This window comes from Hirundo rustica, chromosome 19 (genome assembly GCF_015227805.2).
Source record: "Hirundo rustica isolate bHirRus1 chromosome 19, bHirRus1.pri.v3, whole genome shotgun sequence".
In the NCBI taxonomy this organism is placed as follows: Eukaryota; Metazoa; Chordata; class Aves; order Passeriformes; family Hirundinidae; genus Hirundo; species Hirundo rustica.
In genome coordinates, this window is record NC_053468.1 from 6,806,154 (window position 1) to 6,824,092 (window position 17,939).

Here is a 17,939-nt window from a genome sequence, read left to right on the forward strand (position 1 = left end):
TGACAAGCATGGAGCTCAGCTGTCACAGTCTACCACCCACCCTGAATTCCCTGGAAGAGTCCTGATGTGCTGGAAGAGCTCTGTTCAGCATCGTGCACTCAGGCATCTGAATTGGGCCCAGCTTGCAAGTCCAGTTTGTTCTGAAGTTGCTCCATTCTTCATAGCATCATTTTTCCTCAATTTTGAGACATGGCACCAAGGTCTGTTGTCACCTATGGCATCACATCATGCAGATTTCTGACTGCTATTGCAGGAGGGGAGCAAAGAAAGCACCTTTAGCAAAGCATCACCACCATCTGACACTTGTAGTGTTGCAGCTCAAGAAGATTAAAAAAATATGAAAAAAGAGAAGGAAAGAAGATACCTGTTAAAGATCAGAAGCCCCTGAATGAAAATGTGTGGAAAACACAAGAGGAGAAAAAAAAAAGATTGGTAGCAAAATAAGGAAGCTTTTCCCTTGGATGCCACTCAAGCCACAAACACTGGCACAGAAATCTGCCAAAGCAGAGAGGAAGAGGTTTGGAGGAGCCACAACCTTGCACTGCTCTGCTCCTCAGGGAGCCAAAGGATATGCTCAGCACACACAGCTACCAGGATCTGCCACTCCACTGCAAGAGTCAGGAGTCATTTCCAGGGCTTTTGCTGAGGCTTCACAACAATATCCCAGGGAGTGGGCAACCCCCAGGGAAGAGCCCAGAAAGCTGAACCAGCAGCCACTGCTGTTCCTAGATCAGAGCCAACACATGGCTGTCCTTGGAGCTGCCTGATCCCTGTAGGATGAGCTACATGAGCTTGTCCACATACAATTATCATTTGAGAAATAGCATCTCTTGCTTGTGGCTCTAAGTGACTGCCAAGGAAGTGGTAATTTGGGGAAGGAGCATGAGCTGACTGATGAACTTATTTAGCTTCCATGTATTTCAGACTCTGTGCTGCCCGGGGGTGCAGTTCTGAGCTCACATTCAGTGTCACTCAGCTCTCTGCACACAGCAGGGAGACAAAACAAATCCTTTTCCTGCTGAAGACCAAGGACTACTTTCAGGCCCAAAAGCACAAACAATCGTGGCTGAAGGGAGGAACAAGAAGGATGGGACCTCACAACCTGGAGCTGTAATTGGACAATTAAACCCCAATATGCAAATTGACCAAAACTTATGAAAGTGTGAGACCTTGTGATTGGTCAGACATTTTGTGCCCATTTTGGGTCCACCTTGGGTGCAGCCCTGGCCAGGCCCTTGTCCTGCCCAAGGTGAATCCTTAAAGACCTTTCAATAAATATCTACTTTATTCTCCAGCTCTGTCCAGTCTCTGTTTCAGGCCAGCCTCCCCAAGGCATCAGGGGTACAAAGTTAAAAGTACCAGAGAGGTCAGGACACACCAAGGGATGGCAGCCAACAAGTCTCACTCCTCAGCACACAAGGACGTGTCCCCCCTGCTTTCGAGGAAGTGCCACTGAGCACAACAGGCAGACATGACACAAGAAAGGGGAAGTGTCACATTCCTGGATCAAAGCCTCAAAAATCAGGTCAAAAGAGACAGGCGTGATCTCTGCCATGACCCAAGCAGGACAGCCTGTCACACACAGGAAATACCTTCACCCTTTCTGGATTTCTCCTGCCCTTTGACACTCACAAACAAAGCTGTTTGTGCACAAAGACCACATGAGAGGGAAGGCGTGAAACTCGCTTCCACATCACAAGAGAAGGTTTTGCTACTCTGATTCACTCAGCCATTGCAGTTTGTGCCCACGGAGACCTCACTGACCCTCAGAGGCTTCTATTCATTTTTATTCAAGCCCCAGGTTAAAAGTTTCACCATCACTTACTGATGGGCTCCAGGATCACAAGATGAATGAACTTGCCTTTTTGACTGGCAAATAACCGGGAACCCAAGGGATCCAAGCTGTGTTTTGCCTACTTCTCTCCTGGCACTGAAGTCAGGTCCCAACCCAGTGGGTCCAACCCCATACACAGAACGGCCACATTGTCTTCCAGGGACCTTCATCTTCATTACAAGTGCATCAAAAGGCATTCCAAACAAAGCCTGTGGTAGTTCTAACTCTTGGTACCAATGCCCTGATTTACAGACACATCAGAACCCTGCAACTGCCCACAAAAAATCAGTGTTCTGATACCAGATTTCAAATCCATCAGGTTAAGTAACCACATCTCAGAGCACTTGGAAAGAAGGGAGTATAAGAGCTCAGAGAAATTATCAAATATATATTTGGTTCCCAACAGCACCACACCCACACAGACCATCATAACCATCCTCTCAAAGCCTGCCAGACACTAATTACACCAGGCAGCTCCTCTGTGTGACACACACAAGACAACCTCACCTCAACCCAATGCCACAGCTGATGAAGGGACAAGAAGCACCTTTGCCATCACATTTGCACTCACAGGCATGCCAGAAACCATCACTGTGAATCAGACCTGTGCTCTTGTTTCCTGCAGCTCTTCCAGCTTCCCTTCCTCAAACACAGTAGCTCCCCAGGGAACAACATGACCAGAGGAGTTTCAAATGGGCTCCTGCAGACACCAGATTAAAAACAAAAACCCAACCAACCTGCGGCTGCAGGAGTGTTGGAGCTCATTGTGTCTTCTGCCTTTGCAAATGTGGAGGAAGAAGAAGACTCTTTAGCTCTGAACATGTCTGGTTCAAACAACTCAGCAAAAGACTAAACCCAGGAAACAAAGTTCTCTACCTGCCATGCCCTGCTGTCCATAGCAATACTTGACAGTCTCTCTGTCCCAAGAAAAAAGGCCAAGGACACAGAGACAGATGTTTCTATGCCACCACAGAGTAATCATCAGCTCCTGTCTTTATTAACAATCAGATGTCAGTGCTACTACAGAGCAGCACTGCAGTAGGGAGGAGGAGTGCTCAGAGAATGTCTGGGCAAGATCAAAAGGCCTCAATCAGCAGCCTGAGCACAACCCCTGAAACAGGTGACCCTCCACCTGTGCCCAGCCAGCACCACACAGCCATTGTTCAAAGCTGAGAATGCCCCTTTGTGCTGCAGCCCTAATCCTACACACCCAGAGCCTTTGTCTGTCCTGTTTGTAGGAGACTGTTCATCCTGCATTTATATCCCATGTGTGCTTCGGAGAGCAGATGCCTTTTTCCAAGCACATTTCTCTCCAAGATGTGGAGTTGTAAGGGAATTAAACACATAAAAGAGTTTATGTGTAACAGGACTTCAAATAGCAATCCTAATGCACTGGAATAAGCTCTGGGATTTATTATTCAATTGACTGGAAAGCAAGAAAGAGAGAAGGATTTCCCTGTGGTATTACTAGTTCTGAAACTGAGGGGAAACATCATCTACAGGCCAATCTCCTGGGTGACAGATCCCCAACTTCTCCTACTGACCCTGTAGCAACAGAGTTTTCAAAAGCACAGAAGACCAAATTGGATGAGCCTGCAGAATTCCTTCTTTGTTATTCTACAAACTAGCTTGTAAAATCCCTCCGGGAGCAGTAATGCGTTCAATTTAAATGAAAAGAACAAAAAAAAAAAAAGAAAACCCAGCATTCAAAAACACCAAACAAGAATGATCCATGCAAGATGTGTAGCCTGCTTACATTAAATGCACAGAGCATTTGTGATAAGCCAAACCAGCTACAATACTAAAATAAAAAAAAAAAAACAGGCAGTGACAGGCAGCTGGAAAGGGCAGCACAGCCCAGATTTGCTATGTTGCAAGAACACTCTTTCTTCCATCTCTCCCACCTCTGAGTAAAGTTTAAAGCCAATACATGAATAACTACATGTTTGGAGTTTCAATGACTCTTATCAAAGTATGAGACCAGGTAAACCCATCCCTGTACAAGCCAGCCATGGGTTTCCCTGAAAAATCTGAAGGCGGAAAATGCTGCAGAGACAGGAGACTCAAAAGCCAAAGTGAGACAGCTCTGTGACTACGGAGTACAGCAAAGCATAGCAGAATAAAAACCTCACACAGTCTTGCTGGGAACGTGCATTTTCAAGGATGGGACAAGTAGGAGAGGAGCTAGAACATCCCACCACAAATGAAGAACATCTCCAGAGATGAGATGGGGATTTTCCAGTGATGAGATGGGGATTTTTCAGAGATGAGATGGGGATTTTCACAGCAACAACTGTTTGAAGCAGAAAGTGTTTGTTTTCTGAAAGCTGTAACAGCACCTGATCTGCCCAGGCCATTCATTCCATCCATGACACTACTTTACTGACCACAACAATCATACTCAAATATTCTAATCAAAACCAGGTTGATTTTGGCCAATGAGAGTATAGGAAGAAGGTGCCCTACTGTGTCATAAACCGCAGTAAGACAAAAGCAGTGCTGTTCTCATCTTACAGGTGAGGTAGCACTGTTGGTCTGAAGGCACTGGAAGTCACAAAAGCTCCAGCAACTGAATGTAGGTCTCAAATCCTTGCCTGGCCTTCAAGACCACCCCTCTCAGTGAGCCTTGAGGAGTTCAGTGTCCCAAGCAGGGCAGGACTGGGCATCACCCTGCAGCCGCTGCAGCAGTAGGATTGCTGAGGAGAGGGGTTACAATTTGGATGCCTGGGTTTATTGGGAGCTGGGGACAACCATCCAGGCAGTAGAGAACCATTAGGCTGCCACTGAAACCCCAAGGTAGGGACTTAGACAAATGGCACATGAGTTTGCAGCAGCCCAGGAGCTTCAGCCAGGCTGTGGGAGAGCTGCCCATGTAGCCTGGAGTGACACGGCACAGACACAGCCTGTGGCACACAGGAGCCAAAGCCTTCGCTGCACAAACAGAGAGTTCAACAACAGAGCTGCTGAGGGAAGTCCTCCAGCCAAGACTGCTCCAGAGCAACTCAGCACCCAAGCTAAATAAAGAGCCTGGGGTGGAGGGCAAGAACAGAGCAGCTCATCCCAGCCAAGATGACGACACTCCTGCTAAAGCAGCTCCTGCAGCTTCCCAGGAGCAAGTGAATGGACAGCAAGGACATCTCACAGCCAGGGCCGCAAGGCTGGGATCTCACAGACCCTCCTCTGGCAAAGGCTTGACCCTGAGCTGCAGTTTGTGCAGCAAGGGAAAGAAACCCAACACGAATGAATGGGAGACAGGAAAGGGATTAAATCCTCGTCTGGCCCCACCGCTGTCTGCTCGTAAGCGGAGCCTCTGTAGCAGAGAGCCCCTCTCAGCTGTCACCACGAGTCTGAGAGATGCCTTTTTCCTTGGCTGACGTCCCTTTTGCTAGTGAGCAGCCTGATAAGGGGTGCTGGCAGAATGAAAGCTCTCCCAGATATGGCTGACTCCCTGTAAACAAGGAGATGAAAACAGTTTGTTTCAAATCACAGCTGGGAGAAACACTGTAAAGCCAAAACGGTGCCAATGGCTTACTGACATTTTGCACTGCTTACAGTCACACAGAACGCTCTGTGCCCTTCAATTAGAGCTCAGGCAGCACCAATCTCCCTAGAGAAGAATAGAAGGCGGCCAAAAGACACTTTAAATTTACACTTTTAGCAAAAGAAAAGCAGATATGTTTATATTACCTCAACAACTGCAGGGATATAGAGAGCAAGAACATTTTTAGACACTACCAGACCTTGGAACAAGCCTGACCTTGCCTTAAGCTAGACTTGCAGAAATCCCAAAAAGAGAAGCTGGTACAGACAAGGTAAGGAGGAAACAGATACAAGTAGGGCATCCAAGCTGAGTTCTGTGCTCTGTTCATCTTCTGCAGGGATTTTCAGAGACCTGCCAAAGGAAGTTGTACAGCTTGATGGCTGATAAATGCCAGTTTCGTAACAGGAAAGGCACCACGCTGCCTTTTGTGACTCTGGGAAGTGTTTTTCTTATTTCTATCCTTTATACACAAGGAGTTTTCATCTGAAAACAGGAGATGGGGTTTGCCTGAATTAGGAGAGAGATTGGTGTTTCCTAAAAAGACAATACTCATTTTGACGAGAGAGGAGGAAAAAGTATTAAAAAAAAAAAAAAAAAAAAAAAAAAGTAGTTTTAGAACTTCAGCATCCCTATGGGCTGGCAACAAAATGCTGCTAGGCTTCTGTCTGCTCAGAAAACAACAACTTAACCACACAACCTGCTCAGGGTACCAAACATTGTCCACAGCAGTCAATAGTCACAAGATCCTTTGTTTCCAGCAGCCGTTTTTCATTGTCTTATCAAAGTCAGGTGAGTTGCTGAAAACAAACAACCACTTAAAAAAGATGTCTTGGCTGGAGATAACTTATCCAACAGCCCATTCAAATCTCAGGATCTCAGAGGTTCCACCTTTGATGTTACTCTTGCTTGGGGCTCTCCCTTTCAGACAGTGGCAGTAGGGGAAATCATCAAGGACCTGTTTTACTTGTGAAGATAAGGGGATGAGTTCCAGCATCTTGCCAGCAGCTTTCTGAGAGGTCCTTGTGAAAGAGGTGCAAGGTCTTTCTCTACTTTATGCGAGAATGTCATACAGTGTGTGGCTAGAGGACAGACATTATGGAAGGGCTCCATCCTCTTGTCCTGCGTTTCCTCCCACCTCAAAGGGAACAGAGCATTGATGTCCTCCCATCTCTTCTGGAAGGTTTCTCCATAGTGATCATCTTCCAAAAATGCAGCTCCCGTTAGCTGAGCTTTCACCAGCTCAGATCTTGAATATTAAATAACCCCAGCTTCTTTCCATGATATTTTCACACAGAAAGAAAAATTGAGATGTCTGCTGCTGTTCTGCATTGTCTCCAAACAATTGGACTCATCAGACAAACAAACCAAACTACATTTGAAACTGAAAATGTTCCATGAACAATGTCACAACAGCACACACTATTCCTAAAGTCTCTGGGTTAATGTAAGAATCAATGGCATCAATCAACTGCAGGGGCCCACAAAAAGAATTTTTTACTAATAACATGATCAAATGTTTGGTTCTTATGAAATTCCAGTTGTGTTAACAACGAAAAATAAGTAAGATTTTTGGCAAGTTTAGGAGACAAGGTGAAAGCTCACAAGTTTCTAATGACAATTATGTGCCTATAAAGCCTGGGAAATTAAAAAGCTTCAACAGAAGTTTGGCCGTGACAGTGTAAAATATGAAGTGTTTCAACCACAGCCTTGCATAAAGACCAAAGAGACACCAAAGCAGATACATTACAAGTGGAAAAACAGACTGACCACTGGCCAAGTGGAAACTGGAGAACCAACAATGGGAACAGCCCCATTCAAGATGTGAATTCTAGATGAAGTGTCACAAGAACAGGGAGGTGGGTCCCAGCCTGCAGCCACCTTCCAGCCAGGTTATCAACTACAGGAGGACCTCAACCAGCGCCCTGGGGGTGAATTGGTAACAATAACAATAAAATGACTGAGCTCTGTGAGCTAAGTCATGGCTTGTCTACTTGGGAAATTGTTTTAGAAGCTAGGTGCAAATTTAGAGCACAATGGCTTTTCTGCCCCAATTCCCAGATGGGTGGGCAACACTGTTGTGCTCTGAGAATGCCTTTCAGGAGAAGGCAAAGCACAACAATGCAGAGACATTTTACTGAAAGGTGGTAGCTGGGGACAGCTATTTCACACTTTTTTTTTTTTTTTTTCCTTCTTACATGTAGGTTCCAAGATTATAAATGATCTAAAGGCAAAGCAGGCTCAGGGTGAGTTTTTGACACTGTCGCTGTTTTTAAGCTTTGTTTCTCATCTGAGGAGAGGATATTCTGTTTTGATGAGTCTTTAAAGGGTACTGAAATCCAGGAAACCTAAAGAAATTCCACCCTGAAAGATACAGGGCACATTATCTTTGTCCCTCATTGCCCATAAGGGATTTGATCTCAGCTTCCCAGTGTGATCAGTATCAGTATCACCACTACAGCCCTCAGTACAGGGACACAACACCAACAAATCACAGAGAGCCATTGATCCAGCAGCCCTGCTCACCCTGTCCACTCACACTGAACATTTATCTGCTTTCATGCCTGACCAGCAGCAGCTCCTGTGTGAGAAGCACAAACTGGCACTACAGCCTGAGCTAAACTGCTTCACTTAACTTGTCCTAGTACTGATGTCTTCAAAATTGAACTATCTGTCCCCAGGCTGAATTTTCTTCCCTTTTGTAAATGTAGCTGATGTTGTCATGTAACTTCTACAATAGAAGTTGCTTAATGAAAAAAAGAACTTTATGTTTCAAGCATCTCGTGTGAGATTGTATCACCCAAATAAATAGGCACTAGGTAGGTGGAGAATGTGAATTAGACAGGTGGGTTCATATAAACTTTCCTGTATAAAATATGTAATATTTTACCCCTCGGTGTGTTTGATTTGTGGGAACCTCCGGCTTGCACAGAATAAACAATGTCTCCTTTCTAAATTAGACCCTGTGTGGGTTTAGAGAGCTCCTAAAATTGGAAACTGCTGCACTTACCTTCACCTGGGATTACCCTGCAGTCATGAGCAGTGGAGTCCCTCAGTCACTGCACCCCAAAGCAGGACATCCCACCTGACCCTCTGATCTCTGACCTCTCTGCAGCACTCACCAGCCACCCAGCCAAAGGGGAGGGGCAGGAAGATTTGGGCAACGTGAGACATGAAGATTTTTACCTCACTAAGTTGGCACAAGGTCCTGGCCACCGGCAGCTCTGATAAACTCTCTGGATCACCGTTTCTGACCCGTTCTGCACCTGGCAGGAGACTGTCCTTGTGACCGTGTAGTGACACCAGTGCCTGCAGAGAGAAAGGACACGTTAGTGAGCCCCAGTGAGACAACCAGTGAACCAACACACAGCAGACTGCAGGAAAAACACACCAAGAATCTGGGGGTGGGGTGGTTGTTTCTGCCAGCCATAGCCAGGCTAACTTGCAGTCTTCACTTCTCACCCCACCCTCTCCTTCCCCTAGCTGCAGGAAGATTCCCAGCTCCTGCCAACCTGAACCATAGATCCAGTAATGTCTCTTGCTTGGCTGTCAGAGGCCAGAATTTTATTTACAGTGCATAATTTAGTTCTGTGACTTATCAGAAACAATAGGACTTGAGAGGAAAAAAAAAAAAAAAAAAAAGAAGAAGTGTTCCAAATCTCCCGATAGTCAGCTCCCATTGTACTGGTCTTAATTCCATCCTGCTTGTTATGGTATCATCCCCTAGCCTCCCACCATTCAGAACAACAGCAGAGTTGGAAAATTCTGCTTTTTGGTGTGGTGGAGTTCTCTGTCAGCAGGGCTCAAACAGGCTGGGTGCTGAACGAGTCCTGTTGTTGTCCTCCTGAGGTTACTGCCTAAAAATGGGCAAGGGAAAATGCAGGGGAGGGAGGGACGAGTGTTTCACACCATCTCAAGAGAGAGACAGACCCCTCACTGCAAGGTGTATGAGATAGAAGGAACTTCAGCATCAGCACAGGAAATTCGGACCTAGAGACCCTTCAGGGACCTTCTTTGGAAATAAACTGAAAAAAGTTTTATGTTCCAGTGACATGCTTGAGGGGGTACAAAAAGGATCCTTTAATTTTCCCCCTTGCAAGCATTGCTTATCTTTGGCAAATGCTGGTTCACGTTTTTGTGAATATTTTGGTGTGGAATGTCCTGTGCTGCTTTTGTACATCAGTGTAGTTAACAGGTTTGAGACTGACTGGGGATCAGGACTGGGGTCACTGTGGGACATGGAGACACCAGCTTGTGCTCCAAAACACACCCAGTGCTTGTGTAAGCATTCCCTGCTGAACCACAGCCAGAGTCCTGGCTCCTCATCTATCTTAAGGCAAGAGCCTTCAACAGAGCTGATCCCTTCAAGCACCACAGTGACCCCCCAACCTTGCACATCAAAAATCAAAGTAGAAATGCACCTGCACATCCCCTTCTCCTTCCCTAAACCACCTCCTCTATGTCAGTTTGATTTCCCCAGAACATGCCATTTACAGCATTTGCTGCTTTTCTCCCCTTTTTGCGCTCCCCTCCCATCTCCACAGGAATCCCTGCTCTCTGGATAGCTCCCATTTCCATGAATAGGAGGCACACATGCCAGGACCACATGGGGCCAGCGGGCTGCTCGCTGACCCTTGGGCTACAGCCGGCCGGGAACGCTGGGACACCCAGGGAGAGGTGGCTCTGTGCCCAGTGCCACCAGCCCAGCAGCAGTGACAAGGCTCAGCCATGCAGCTTTCCCTGAGACACCGCTCCTGCTCACCAGAAAGCCCCTGTGATTCCTCATTGGGGAGCGTGGCCGGTGGGCTCACCTGAGGTGAGCCCAGGTGGGCAGGGAGGTCTTACAGAACCACTGATCTCAGATTTGTCAGGGATCTGCGGTGTATAAACAGGGATGGGGTACTCGAGTACCCAAATGTCTCTACTGACATCTGCAGTGTCAAAACAACGGCCAAACTAAGGGAGGAAAAGATAAAGTTAATGTTTATGAAGCTTCAGATCTTTTAATGGGCTCAACACAACTTCCACACAAAGTTTAGGGAGCAGAACCAGAAGAAACAACAGGAGCCAAAAGGCTGAAAATGTAATAACTCAAAGTAAAGTTTTCTTTTACATTTCACTTGCACACTTGATGCAATCAGCCATTTGGTGTCTGCAAGCCTTAGTCATGGGGTTTGTCCAGACAGGGGTAATATCTCCTCATATCACGGGAGCAGCCAGTTGAGCACGGAAGGAAAAGCAGCCAGGAGAAAGGGAGAGGCTTGGGAAAGTCACAGCCCAGCATTATTTACCCTGAATATGTTTTTAGCCCAGTGCTTCCAGCCATAGGAAGGACAGCAGTTGTGCATGAGCCCCAGAGCAAAAGCATTTCATGTCAGGTGAAACAACCTGCACATGCACAGAACCTGCCAGCAGAAGGGCAGAAGAATGTGTCCTGAAATCATGAAAACCAAAACTTCTCACTAAGATGTGAGGAGTGAAGGAATTGAGCCCAGAGCAGGAGAGGAAGGAAGCAGCAGCTTCCACACTAGTAACATGTAATAGAGCATTAAGGAGCATAAATACAGGAAAAAAATCCAGAACAGTTACTGAACATTTTAAATCAGAGTATAATTATCAAGGACTTGAGTGCCCCTCCTCACATTAACATCATTTTCTCTGGCTTGTCAATGAAATTCAAATAAATATTTAATTATACATGTTATGCTTTAACTGCTATGTGTGTCCCTCTGGCCTTCTCCCAGGGACAGCTGGGAAGAAGTGCTGTTTACACGGTACATGGATTATCTTACACTAATATTGATTTTGTTGGGCTTAGGAGACAGCTCATCCCACTTTCCTGGGTAGACACAAGGTACTTCTGTGTCAGATGGAAAAAAAATAAAAATCAACTGCACTCTGAAAAAACCCTTCATATCTCATGCTGAAATTAGACAGCTTCATGTTCTTGAAGGGAAAAGAGGTGAATGAAGGCAAACACCCCAGAAGACAAAGGCAGGTGATAGAGGAAGACTCTAGAATTGCCAGAGGGAATCTGGCAGCCAATCTGTTCTTGTTAATGGACAATGGCAGCTCAAAATTGCAACTCCTGAGAAGAGAACGGAAACTCATCACTACCCTCTTTAGACTTCCCTTGCACAGACACAAATGTAATGTCATCTTGCTCCTTCAAGAATTATTTTCGACCAGTTTGGGAGTCTGACACTTCATGTGACTCTGGAAGTGGCACTGTGCAGGCTGCCTACCTCAAAAACTGCAAGAAAGTTTGATTATTCTAAGCTACATACAAGGCTGAATCTGCCAGGGCTTCTATTCAGTGGGTGCTGCTGTGATGCATAGATTTTCTTTCCAAACAAGCCCCAAACTGCTGTTATCTGAGTAGGTCTCACATTTTTAACAGCTTATTCTAAGTACCAAGTAGAGCAGGTACACATATCCTTGCAAGTCCAAGGAATCTGGCAATCAGGTTGTAATTTCTGCCTGGGAACAGCCTTTCATGGAAGAGAGAGGAGCTAAACAGAACTTGCTACAACCTCCTGACAGCGCCTTGGGCAGCAGTTGAAGAGAAAGGCTGCTCCCATTCTACAGCACATTGAGGTGGGGACAAACCCAACACCTTCCCAGGTTCATTTCTTCACATGACCTCCTCAGGGACCTGCTATGAAAGGAATCAATCACTACAGGAAGCGAGAATCTTCCCTGAGGCTCTCCACGAATTGCTTTCCTTGCCAGGCTGAACAGGACTGACAGCTCACGGCAGGATAACAGATCCTTCACTCAAATCCAGGGACAACCTTTCACCTTCCTGAGCAGGAGCACAGAGAGAGCAGTGACAGTGATGAAGTACCATGCTTATCACCTCATCTCTAAAGCAGAAACAACAGTGTGGGCATTAAAAAAAAAAAAAAAGGCAGACTCCAAAGATACTCAGCTAATCAAATGTGAACACAGATTTCTCCAACTTCTCTCCGCACCAAAAGAAGAGAGGATTTGGTTACAAAGGTACCCACAGCCAGGAGTGAAAGGTACACACTTGGATTCCCATAAATAGCAAAATTTTCCTCCAAATACAACTTTCAGAGTGTTTTACTGTGGTACAGAAGCAGGTGAGACAACAAGAGGAATGCAGCTGGTCAAGGATGAATTAGGACACAGAGCTGGAACTCACTGCAGATAAAATAGCACAGTGATTACAACAGAAGGAAGACAGACAGACAAAACCATCCCAAGACTTCTCTTTGCAAGCCAAAAGTCAGCAAGAACAGCCTCCAGAATGCAAGCAGGCTTCAGACAATGTGACGAAAGGCCCCATCATGGCTTACAGAGATTATAAATGACCCTTTATATTATATACAGATGCTAGGATGGAAGGTTTAGGACTTTTACTGGCATGCATCCAGGGTGGCAGAGAATATATTGCTGCTTATTCAAAAAGAATATTCCAACCAAGCAAACAAAATGATCCAAACAGCAGCTCCTTTAGGATCTCATGCATGCTCATCACCAGCACATTTAGCGTGATGTTCTGCAGCATCCCATGGAACTGGTCCTCACTCAGAGAGAGAAGTTTCACTTGGTCCATTTCCTCCAGCTGCTTCCAAAGAAACACCCCCTCCTCTCACACCCTATTTAATTCTTGGAAGACTTTCACAGACAACAGAGGATCTGTAGATCATGGCCCACAGGCTGCTGATTTAGACAGTTTCCTTCTGGGCCTACAGACCAAGATCTCACATCTTGATCACAGCTGACAATGTTTTTCCAGAGGGAACAGGGGTGTTGATGCCAGCAGATATCTTATCATATTCACAGTGTAGGTTCAGGATGTTACTGTGGACCCTTCAGGCTAAATGGAACAACAAAATCAATAGTTTGTTTCCATTTGGAGAATCTCTGCAAACTCCTGCTTGGAGCTTAAAGAGACTCCTCCCTCAGCAGGTGCTGAGAGGCGCCTGCTCTCTGCTGACTCAGCAAAAGCAGTGATGGCTTCGGGCACCTGGACACTGGAGGACACAAGAAATCCTCACCTTGCAGAGCACAGCGGGGAACAGCCTGAGAGGATCTCACAGGGCATCCAGGCTTGCACAGAAAGCTGGAGGTGCTTCCCTAGGCAGACACCAGAGACAAAGCCATACCTGCACCCCACTGACTTTCTGAACCTCCTGCACCCTCAGCAGAAGCTTATTTGGACTCACAGTTTACCCCTGGAGGTTCTGGACGTTATTACAGTCTGTCAACCAACAATAAGAGAGAAAAGGGACTGCAGAGGGTGGAGAAGTGTACGCTAACATATAACCCAGCTAAAATACTTAAATAAACCTACCTAATGTAGGTTCCAGAAGAGCCACACACTCAGATATCAAAGCTTAATTCCTGGATAACATAGTTCCCAATCATTTAATGGATGGGAAGACACTGACAGGAAACTTCATCTTCCCTCTCTTCTCACAACTGGGATTTGCACAGTACTGCTCCCTAAACCCACGGGGTGCATAAGGGATCTCTCCATCCATCCATCCATCCATCCATCCATCCATCCATCCATCCATCCATCCATCCATCCATCCCCCATGAATGCTTAGAAACACTCACACCACAACACACAGAGCCATCCCCAAAGGCAGTGTTTGCTTCATTCCTAGTCCAAACTGCTCACTTTTTCCAAGCTTCCCTGCATCCTGGGGGTCCCTGGAGGAGGTTCCAGGTGGTTCAGAGGAGAAAAGCCTGGCTGTTAGCTGGCTCCATTTCACTGGAGAAGGGATCACAAACCGAGCAGTGCCAGAACCACCAGGCTGAACTGACTGGGATTCAGCGATCGGCCAGTGAATCAGGATTGTGCAGCTCAGAAATGAAAGTGGCTGCACTCTTGCCTAATCACCTCTTTCAGAGGGGCGACAGTTCAGCACCACATACAAATTCAGGGCTGCTGTGCCTGCTAGGGACAGACCTACAGCAGGCACCACCTCCCACACAGACCTGAGGGCTGATGCTCTCACTGGACTGATGGACACAGCTCCAGCTCCCGAAATCCGTGGCCTCTGAGCACACTGTGCTCCCAGCAGCTCAAAACTGCTTCCAGCAGAAACAATCCTCCCAGCTGGGCTCTGCTCAAAGCCATTTGTGTTGTTGTAGAGCTGAGTAAAATGGAGATTTGGTGTGGGTTTGGTAGAGAGTTAACTGGACAAGCCAGAAGGAAGTGAATTCCTTCTGGGAGTGGGAGAACACTTAATATGCAGGTTAGTTTCATCAGCAGCTGTCCATGTGTTTGGGCACAAACTGACTCTCCCCACTCTCAATAAATATCACAGAAGTCTCTCAGTAAGGTTGGCATTTCTGATGCTTGTGATTTGCCCTAAAGCTTTGTCCTGTGTAAACAACTGCACTGAATTATCTTTTTGTTTCCATAAGGATAACACACTGTATGTTATACTTAGCAGAGATCAACATTTAGGGCACAGAAAACAGTAGGAGTGTTTTGATAGTTAGGTAGATTTCCCCGAGTTTCCTCATAACATTTTTCACTGGAGCTATCAATTTCCCTGCAATCCTAGAGAGGAATTTCAATAAAATCAAAAGGTCACTGACTTTCACTGGGAAAAAGTTGCCGTTCTGACTCAATGAAAGCAAACTGTGCCCTTTTCTCTGTGTAAATAGTAGAGCATCCCATTTGCTCTGCCAGAAGAGCAATCCATACACTGCGTGCTGGAGGCCAGCATTAGGAGGGGTTAGTTATTTATATATTCCCTTGAGGCCACGAGCAGAAGTTGCCCCCTACATGCCAAGAAATCCAGATTCAAAGGCTGCCAGGCTCTCTGGGGTAACTCTTCCTGAACCATCCAGCTCTATAAAACTACATTATTCTTTTCTTATTCACAAATACACACCTCCCTGATGTGCTTTGACTCTCATCAGGATCAAGTTTACCAGCTAATTCAGTTGGCTGTGACCAGATTACTCTTTACTGCTGTGACCTGGCTAAAGAGGAAACAATCCCATCACATGTTACTGGAAAGCTCAGATGAAAGCCAAGTTGGGCTTAAGTTTCCCCTGTTCTTGGCTGTATTCATGCTCTCCCCAGGTAACTAGGTTTTAGGATCAAGGCTGTCATCCAGCTCATTGTCCAGCAAAGAGCCAGCTACAAAATTCAATTGTAACCAGCAGTCTCCACAATATTGGAATGTTCAGCGTTGATGGATCGATTCAGGATTGCCTGTAGATAAACTGGTAAGGAATCCATGGAATACCACCTGGCAGGGGCGAGGGGCTGGCTGTGCACAAGCTTATGATGGCAGGGTTCAGTTCAAAGCACATTCTGCTCCTCCATTACAAAGCTTTAAGAGGCCTGCAAGTCAGAAGCCATGACAAGGCACAGTAATCTTCTTGTCAATATTGATGTTTTACGCATGCCTTACTCCCACTGAGCACTTCAGAGTCACTACTAGAGGTTACCCTGACTCCTGCAAAAAAGGGAGAAAAATCTCTGTAACAGCCCATTCATTTTGGGAAAGGAATAAAACTGGAAGGCTGCTGGTGTTTCTGAAGCCAGACAGCAGCAGCCATTTGAAGCAGCAGAGAGCCAGAGGCACGAACAAGAATAAGACAAGTTCCAGGTCTCCCACTCCGCTGTGTTGGTCAGACAAAGATTGGAAGGAACTCCAATCTCTCTGCACACACCACCACTCCGCCCCCACAATAAGAGTCTGAACAAAGTGGCCATAAAAATAAGTTCTGGCTAGCAGAGTAAGATGGGACAATTTATCTAGGAACCTCCCAATAGCATAACCCTTCCCCAGGGGGGCAATATGTTCTGTGCTTAGTGCACTTCAAATATTCACTTGCCAACAACAGCCTTAAGTTTTCCCACACAAAGTGGATTATCAGAGCCTGCTGGAGGGAGTTTAGTCCTAGAGGAATCTTTACCTTAGGAGGAAAATACAGTTCAGTCTGCACAACAGCTTCAGTCTTCAACAAATTCTGCAGCTAAGCACATTTAACTGTGCTTTCCTTGCTTTGTTTTATGCGGGGATGACCCTCCAAAAAGCACTACCTCGAGGGCTGAGCTTTCTTCAATCCATAGGAATCTGAACAAGATTCTACCTTACCCTCCTGCAGCCACTGAAGTTACAGGGGCTGAGGGAAAACCTCTCCCTACTGGAATTATTAAACACCTAGAAGCAGCACAGCTAAATACTACAGAACATGTGTGCAACTCTTCTTCAGACAAAAGGAGGGGACCCAGCTCCCCAGAGCCACATTCAGCTCCTTCAGCCAAGAGAACATTCTCTTCTAACTTTCAAACTCACTCACTTTCAGCTGCTGCAGCTACTGCAGGAGTGGCTCTGAAGATAAGAACACTCACCTATTACACACCCTTGATCCACTTGTGGAGCATCAGCACTGATATTAATAAAGGACAGAACAGAGGGAGATGAAGATTTGAGCCTGGATCAGGCAGGATCACATTCAAAACATGCCCCTCTGTGCCTGCACACCTGTTTGTGTGTGAACAAGGGCAGAGGGCTGGGAAGACACAAGGAATATTCTTCCAGCATAAAATCCCTGCGATTCATACCCAATACCCATCCCTTCTCAGTTTGCCAGTGACATATTCCAACTGAATCAAACCATAAATATGGTTGTCCTGAACCATAATTACCTTCAGCATGGAAATGAAAGAAGTTAGTCCATGACTGAGCGCTCAGAAATAAAAGGGGGCTTCACCCCTTTGAAGTTCTTTGCTTTTACAGACATTCTTTTACACACTGAAATGTTTTGCTGCTCCCTCCCATGAGCTTATCACAATCAATGAGAAGACAGTAGTTTCCAGTGTTCACAGAGGGAGGAAAGAGGAAATGTACAAAAATATCCATGGAATCTGTCTTTGTTAAATTAGACTGACTTGATGGAATTTGGCATTTCATATCCATGCAGCGTGGAAATCATGCACAATTACAACCAAGTATGTCATTTTTGCAACATTAAAAGCTGTTTGAATCAGAGCCTTTCAAGAAAAGAACCTGAGTCTAAACATTTTTGCACAGCTGGATAATGTGCTTGTAGATAGGTCTAACACCTCCATACTGTGAATGCATCCATAGAACTGGTTTGTTCATTCCTAAAAAGCCTGACCTTAACAAGAGGGGTGAGACAGCAGGAAAAAAAATCCTTTAGACCTTGACTGAAAGTAGAGAGTTGGGAATTGGCCCACCAACTATTTATCTGAAACAGATCCCTGTGGTCAAAGTCTACATTTGGTACTTGTCTGTGTCCTCCTCTGAGGGTCTGATCTAGATCTGGTCAAGCTGAGGACAGTGACCCTGATCCTCATTAATAGCACCAGACTAACTTTGATCAAAGTCAGTATTTCTGAGTTTACAGGAATTCATTCAGAATTAAATGCTAAATTTGATTTAGCAAGAGGTAGAGTGTGAATTTTAAGTAGAAGAACAGGGCACTGACACATACCTGCTTGTCCTCAAAACCTCTGCAGAAAGGCAAACATTAAGAAAAGCAGTGTAAGGAGTCACTGACCCTGTCAGAGCATCCTGTGCTTTACTACTGCTCCTA

At 45.8% G+C, this 17,939-nt stretch overlaps 1 protein-coding gene across 4 annotated transcripts in view; it reads right to left on the reverse strand.

Moving 5' to 3' along the window:
• COL26A1 (collagen type XXVI alpha 1 chain) overlaps positions 1 to 17,939 on the reverse strand; it is a 168,089-nt gene that overhangs the window by 134,939 nt on the left and 15,211 nt on the right. For all 4 annotated transcript variants that reach the window (XM_040082619.2, XM_040082621.2, XM_040082620.2 and 1 more), the window contains exon 2: positions 8,559 to 8,681. In XM_040082619.2, the coding sequence (XP_039938553.1) occupies positions 8,559 to 8,681 (123 nt within the window). The remainder of the gene's footprint in view (positions 1 to 8,558; positions 8,682 to 17,939) is intronic.